General features: G+C 38.5%; 1 protein-coding gene across 2 annotated transcripts; it reads left to right on the plus strand.

Moving 5' to 3' along the window:
* On the plus strand, positions 1,038-5,027 carry LOC104756648. 2 transcript variants are annotated; one of them, XM_010479268.2, is made up of 13 exons: positions 1,038-1,576; positions 1,698-1,785; positions 1,902-1,967; positions 2,057-2,122; positions 2,218-2,283; positions 2,379-2,444; positions 2,540-2,605; positions 2,701-2,766; positions 2,862-2,927; positions 3,065-3,152; positions 3,944-4,186; positions 4,284-4,472; positions 4,563-5,027. In XM_010479268.2, exons 3-13 carry the CDS (start codon positions 1,918-1,920, stop codon positions 4,743-4,745), a joined length of 1,149 nt encoding a protein of 382 aa, XP_010477570.1. In that variant the 5' UTR covers positions 1,038-1,576; positions 1,698-1,785; positions 1,902-1,917; the 3' UTR covers positions 4,746-5,027. The 2 variants fall into 2 exon arrangements, with proteins under 2 accessions (XP_010477570.1, XP_019094270.1); XM_019238725.1 differs by lacking the exon at positions 2,862-2,927.

Raw genomic sequence — 7,235 nt, forward strand, 5'->3', positions numbered from 1 at the left:
GAATGACTAGTAGATTTAATGGTATAGTCAAGGAAAACATCTACTAGTCAACTATATGATAAATTCAAAAAAGCTATTAGTAAATACAGTAAGTTTCTTAATTAACCACGTTTTTTAGATAGGTTTTTTCGCATTATTTCTCTTACTTCACGACGTTTCTGTCACATAATGGCTTAAAATAACAATGAGTCAAGTGGATTCTGACGAGTGATATAGAGTGAACCCTTATTGTCTTTTTTAAAACATTTTGGCTTAGTTTAACAAGTAATGGGTTAAAGTAAAATATAAATATATGTGTTTCAATCTTCACCGTTGGAATTACACGTGAGGGAGCATACAGTAATTCATATTCAATGTTGTTAATCAAATAGATTATATCCAAAGTTAGACAAGTAATTTTAAAATTTTCATTTTTTTTGTAAGAGAGAATATTATAAGAAGAAGAAATTTGAAACCTTACTTTTCAACCGCTAATATGCTAAGTAAAATTATATCATAAGAAAAAATGAGTATTTGAGAGAGTAACATTAACAATGTGTGTTTAAGAGAAATTTGGAAAATTCTATCAACGAGATACTTGAGCTGGATGAGGTTTGTTTGAGGCTTTGAGCAGTTCTCATTTGTGGTTTGTGGGATCGTTATGAGAGATTTAAAAATGATATGTTCCCTTAAAGAACGGGTCGGAAACATGGTTACATTTGTGTTCTTCATTCTTCCTTGGTTATACATTTTTTCTTAACCGTTCGTGTCGTGGGATTGTTTTGAGAGAGTTCTTGCACAAGCCTGCATACAGTGTGAAAATCAACAAATTACTTGTGTTGCATGCATAATCATATAGTGTGAAAATCAACTTTTACTTGCGTTTGCATATACAGTAGTGTGAAAATCGAAAAAATAACTTTTTATTTTATTGCGTCTTGTGAAAATCAGAGACGAGACTAGGGTTGTAACGAGAGCCAGATTCAGAAATGGGCCAATGTGAAGTTAAATTAAAGCCCACTAAATGCCCTGTAAAGCTAAAACCTAAAAAGAGCTAAATTAGAACATATACAGTGCAAATTGGTGTGTTACTTTTTAAACCTGAGAGCAAAAAGCCGCCGCACGCATAAGAGATAAGAGGGCAAAGTACATGTGTGTTAGATAGAGAGACGATCACCACCGTTACTGTGACGGTCAGCCTCCATTTTCGCGGCCGCGTTTCCGTCGGGTCCGTTGGTAATGAGAAAGATAGCCGGAAGAGGAAGAAGAGCTTGTATTAACTCGATAGCAAGGCGCCGAGAGAGAGAGAGAGAACATGTCTTGGGGGTTAAATAGAAAGGCCGTTGCGTCCGTTGTTAAGGGAGATCGACCTCCTTTAGATGCGTCCGTTGCAAATGAGAAAGCGTCGAGCTTGTCGGAAGAGGAAGAATGGCCGCGGGAAGGTGACCCTTGGGGGCGGAGGAGAGAAGCGATCGAGGTTCCGGCTTAGTGTGAAGGATGACGTGGCATTTTATGATTTAAGATCCCGCCTAAAAAAACCCTACAAATTACAATCTTTCTCCCCACTCTACTGCTGTCTCTCCCTCTCCATTATAAGGTGATTTTCCCCTTGTTCTTTTTTTTTTTTTTTCTGGCTGATTTTAATTTTTTCTTCCACTGATATCAGTTTTTTTCTTCTTCTCCGCTCTGATTTTTTTTTCTCTCTCTCTGCATCAAAGGAGAAAATCACAATATCGAAGGAGAAAAGCACAATCGATGGATGGAGAAGAAGAAGCAAACGCTAATTTGCTCTGAATCGAGTTCATAGTAAGTCTCTGCTTCGTCTTCTTCCTTATAATCTTCTGATAGGCTAATTAGGTATGAGATATCAGTTTTTTTCTTCTTCTTCTCCGCTCAGTTTTTTTTTTCTCTCTGCATCGAAGGAGAAACGCACAATCGATGGATGGAGAAGAAGAACCAAACGCTAATTTGCGTGAATCGAGTTCAGAGTAAGTCTCTTCTTCGTCTTCTACTGATATCAGTTTTTTTCTTCTTCTTCTTCTCCGCTCTGATTTTTTTTGTTTTCTCTGCATCGAAGGAGACAAGCACAATCGATGGATGGAGAAGAAGAAGCAAACGCTAATTTGCGTGAATCGAGTTCAGAGTAAGTCTCCTCTTCGCCTTCTTCGTCTTCTACTGATATCAGTTTTTTTCTTCTTCTTCTCCGCTCTGATTTTTTTTGTTTTCTCTGCATCGAAGGAGACAAGCACAATCGATGGATGGAGAAGAAGAAGCAAACGCTAATTTGCGTGAATCGAGTTCAGAGTAAGTCTCCTCTTCGCCTTCTTCGTCTTCTACTGATATCAGTTTTTTTCTTCTTCTTCTCCGCTCTGATTTTTTTTGTTTTCTCTGCATCGAAGGAGACAAGCACAATCGATGGATGGAGAAGAAGAAGCAAACGCTAATTTGCGTGAATCGAGTTCAGAGTAAGTCTCCTCTTCGCCTTCTTCGTCTTCTACTGATATCAGTTTTTTTCTTCTTCTTCTCCGCTCTGATTTTTTTTGTTTTCTCTGCATCGAAGGAGACAAGCACAATCGATGGATGGAGAAGAAGAAGCAAACGCTAATTTGCGTGAATCGAGTTCAGAGTAAGTCTCCTCTTCGCCTTCTTCGTCTTCTACTGATATCAGTTTTTTTCTTCTTCTTCTCCGCTCTGATTTTTTTTGTTTTCTCTGCATCGAAGGAGACAAGCACAATCGATGGATGGAGAAGAAGAAGCAAACGCTAATTTGCGTGAATCGAGTTCAGAGTAAGTCTCCTCTTCGCCTTCTTCGTCTTCTACTGATATCAGTTTTTTTCTTCTTCTTCTCCGCTCTGATTTTTTTTGTTTTCTCTGCATCGAAGGAGACAAGCACAATCGATGGATGGAGAAGAAGAAGCAAACGCTAATTTGCGTGAATCGAGTTCAGAGTGAGTCTCTGCTTCGTCTTCTTCTTCCAATTTTTTTTCAAAAAAATTGTTACGATTTGCCTTGCTATAGCTTTAGCTGAATCAAACGCTGCCTGAATCAAACGCTGAACAAACCTGTTTGTTTTTGTTTCCTATAGGCTCCGAAGGATTCGTACTGCTTTTTTCATTTTCATGGAAGACTTCACCAAGAATCACTCCCAGAACCAGAACCAGAACTTTACGGATGTGAGATTTTTCTCAACTTGATAATTTTTTATTAGCTCGTGTTGATGTGTGATGTGTGAGTAAGCTCGTGTTGATGTGTGAGTAAACTCGTGTTGATGTGTGTTGATGTGTGATGTGTGAGTAAGCTTGTGTGTTGATGTGTGAGTAAGCTTGTGTGTTGATGTGTGATGTGTGAGTAAGCTCGTGTTGATGTGTTTATGTGTGAGTAAGCTCGTGTTTATGTGTGAGTAAGCTCGTGTTGATGTGTGTTGATGTGTGAGTAAGCTTCGTGTTGATGTGTTGATGTGTGAGTAAGCTCGTGTTGATGTGTGTTGATGTGTGAGTAAGCTTCGTGTTGATGTGTTGATGTGTGAGTAAGCTCGTGTTGATGTGTGTTGATGTGTGATGTGTGAGTAAGCTCGTGTTGTGTGTTGATGTGTGATTGTGATGTGTGAGTAAGCTCGTGTTGATGAGTTGATGTGTTGATGTGTTTATGTGTGAGTAAGCTCGTGTTGATGTTGTTGATGTGTGAGTAAGCTCGTGTTGATGTGTTGATGTGTGATGTGTGAGTAAGCTCGTGTTGATGTGTTGATATGTGTTGATGTGTTTATGTGTGAGTAAGCTCGTGTTGATGTGTGAGTAAGCTCGTGTTGATGTGTGTTGATGTGTGAGTAAGCTGTGTTGATGTTGATGTGTGAGTAAGCTCGTGTTGATGTGTGATGTGTGAGTAAGCTTCATGTGTGTTGATATGTGATGTGTGAGTAAGCTCGTGTTGATGTGTAAGTAAGCTCGTATCTTTTTTTTTTTTGTAGGCTCTAAAAGCTGCTACTCTTAGATGGTGCTCCTTATCCATCTATGCGAGACTGTGTTACTTTGCAGCTGCTTTCATGTACAGTGAAAGCAACTACAAAGAACACCTTTTCTGGCCAGAGGAAGAAGATGAAGAAACTGATGATAAAATTGATGAAGAAGTCGATGAGAATTCTGCCCTAACTCCCTTCCTCATCTTCCTTGCAATGGAGTTTCGTACTTCTTCTGATATTGATATTTCTATGGTAAGAGTGTCATATCTTCTTCTTCTGATCTTCCAATTGATGGCTTCATATTTTTTCCCCTAAACATCAAATTCTATGCTTTTTCTGTTTGAATCAGATTGAAACAAAGTGGCAATACTTGACTGAGAGGCAGAAGAAGCCATATTATCTCTTAGCCTCTAAGAGATTGGCCGAGTATGAGGAGAATCATATCAACTCTCAACCGCTTCCTGATGACTCACCCGTAGCTACTGGGTTGACCACTTTTCTCTCTGAGAATAACATAGCACATGATGTTCGTTCTTTTGTGAGTCTACTTTCTCTCTCTCTGATTTTGATCTCTCTCTCTCATTTTGAAATAGCTAACATTACATTTTACCTCTGTTTTTGTATACAGGTTGAGAGATGGACATCTCTCTCTTCAGCAGAGAGAATGCCCTTCTTCATTAAGGCTGACAAGAAGATGAAAATATATGAAGATCGTTGTCTCACATTCTTGAAAACTGAATATGGCGTCTCTCTCTTCCCTCGGAACTCCTCCATGGTAAAGAGGCTTCACAATTCTGGAATTTTTGGTTGACAAGGAGAGATTGGATAGATTCTGGAATCGTTAAAGGTTGTTAACAAGGATAGATAGAGAGTGAGCTTATGAGTTGTTGATCTTTTTAGCTATGAGTTGATAATCAGAAATTTGTTGATCTTATGAGTTGATAGAGAGTGAGCTTATGAGTTGATAATCAGAATTTTGTTTTTTAGCTACAGTTTTTGCAAATGTAACAAGTGACAATTTGTTTTTTAGCTACGATGATTCTGAACCTTACAGGTGACAATTTAACAACTACGCTACACATTTAATTTTCAACTTGCGTGTTTACTGATAAGGAGCATCTTCAGCAGAAGCTTAGAAGATAACCTTTGCTTTGAGGCTTTGATTCATTTGTTTGTAAACCAGAAATTTGTCAACCTAGCTAGTTTCTATACATACTGTACCTTCTTAGGCGCAAAGTCAGGGATGATATTTGCATGCATGTGGTGAGGCTTGCTATGAGTTTCTGATTTTTCTGAGTCTAAAAGGATTGCAAGTACTAGTTCCATATCACGTTTGTTCAGCTGGAGGAAGCTTGTTGATGATTCAGATCTCGGTTTAGCTTCTTCATATGCGTTGCTTAGCTTTATCACGACGTGTTGACTGTCGTTTGCTTCTGTGATAGATCCAGTGGCTGATTCATGTAAGCCTCAAGGAACGTTTGTTGTTGTTGAGACGTTGACTGCAACAAAAATTTCATGGCTGCACTTGATGATCGAGCCGGTGTTCTTATACAACTCTCTTCCACGACCACCAGATTAGCAATCTAATGTGGTTAGTACATGTTTTCTCTGACCTTGCTCTCTGGGATTGTGGATTCTGGAACACTATATGTTGTCGTTAATAATGTGTTCTGGAGATACTTGACAAGTAGATATACTCATCGGAAGGGGGAGCTTTTGTTAGATAGTTATAAGGGGATTCTTTCACTTCTGTGAAGCTGTTTGCTATGGATATTGCTCTTTCTCAGTATGAATCTTGCTTATGGAGTAATATTGATAGATTCTGGAATTATCTTAGTTGTTCCTCGAGAGGGGGGGCTAATTAGCAAGTCTTGGCCAGAATCTTGCATATGGAATTGCTGTGGACTGTTGCATAGTGCTGGAACTTTGGTAGTTTATTCTCATCGCTCACAAGATGTTCAAAGACTCATTTGTCCTGGCCAGAAGCTTAAGTCTCTTTGTCAAGCCACTAGCTGTTGGGTGTTGTGTGATATCGTTGATCCTGTTGCAGTGAGATTAATTCAGTTGGATGTAGTTGTTGATATAATGGAGCAACGTATTTTTAGGCTATTCATGATGGTGTCACGGTTTATAAGTTCACTCCAAGTCAGGGGGAGCTCTGCTCAAACTTTTTCACACTCACAACATCTTTGCGCCATCAGATTAGTTTATTCTGCTTTCAAGGAGTTCGATCAAATCTCTGTTGGTGTTGCGCTTTGATGGAAACAGATGTCATGGCATTGAGAGTTAAAGTTGATCTCAGTGTTACTAGCACATGGAGACTCCTTGGTTTTCTCTTCATTTCAGTGGTTCATAGTGACAAAGGAGATGGTTGCTTCGTCCTCCACATACTTAGAACGAGTTTCCCATATGTTCTTCTACATTGTACAATAGAGTTTTTCTACTTGAAGTTGTTCATGAGATGAGATGGAGGCCTCACTTGCGGTTGCTCTCATCTGATCCAAGACAGGGGGAGATTGTTTTGCATCAGCTTAATCATCTGCTTTATTGGACAAGAAGTGTCTCAAGACCAAGACCACGAGATTTCATTTTGTTCTCAGTCTCATATCCCTCAAGTTCACATAGTCGTTTTTTGTCGTTAAGGAGGTTATGGAAGTCTCACACACATATGCAGTTATTTATGTCCAAGATGGCAGAGACTTCCATCTTGAGGGGGAGTATTAGATATCATATATAGGTTAAACTAGATTGGTTTAAATTGATTTAGATTAGTTTCGGTTTAGTTCATGTATTTAAGAACTTGTGTACAGTTCATTAACACTTGAATGAAGATATTTTCTCAATTCTGTTTCTCTCCTGATCAAACTCGAGAGAAAATCAATCTCGTATATTTGATACAACACAAAGTCAGCAACATTATTATGACCATATCACAGATCTCACCAGGTAAATTAATGTCATACTGACTGACATATCCTTCCATTAGCCAACAAGAAGTAGTTTTTGTCTTTAGACTAGCAGAATAAACCCCAAGCTCCACCATTTTTCTCATTTTCTAAGCCCTTCTCGGTCTTTCGTTTCTGATCCTTTTCACAAGCTTCCTTAACTGCCTGAGGTGTGAACTTCACTTTTCATCATGCAGAAGCTACGGAGTTGGCTGATCCTGTCACCCTTGGTTATTAAATAATATTTATGAAAATTGTGAGAGTATTTTCGTTTTTTATTTGTAAGAAGGTAATTAAACTGCAGAAATTAGTATGTATAATTTATAATTTTTTTTTTTATATATATATATACTATT

The sequence above is a fragment of the Camelina sativa genome, chromosome 17 (assembly GCF_000633955.1).
Source record: "Camelina sativa cultivar DH55 chromosome 17, Cs, whole genome shotgun sequence".
In the NCBI taxonomy this organism is placed as follows: domain Eukaryota; kingdom Viridiplantae; phylum Streptophyta; class Magnoliopsida; order Brassicales; family Brassicaceae; genus Camelina; species Camelina sativa.

Bases quoted from the DNA above. Each gene is read 5' to 3' on its own strand.
- LOC104756648 (XM_010479268.2), top strand. From the start codon at position 1,918: ATGGATGGAGAAGAAGAACCAAACGCTAATTTGCGTGAATCGAGTTCA. The intron at 1,968-2,056 runs GTAAGTCTCTTC...TCTGCATCGAAG, and splicing joins TTGCGTGAATCGAGTTCAGA to GAGACAAGCACAATCGATGG. The intron at 2,284-2,378 runs GTAAGTCTCCTC...TCTGCATCGAAG, and splicing joins TTGCGTGAATCGAGTTCAGA to GAGACAAGCACAATCGATGG.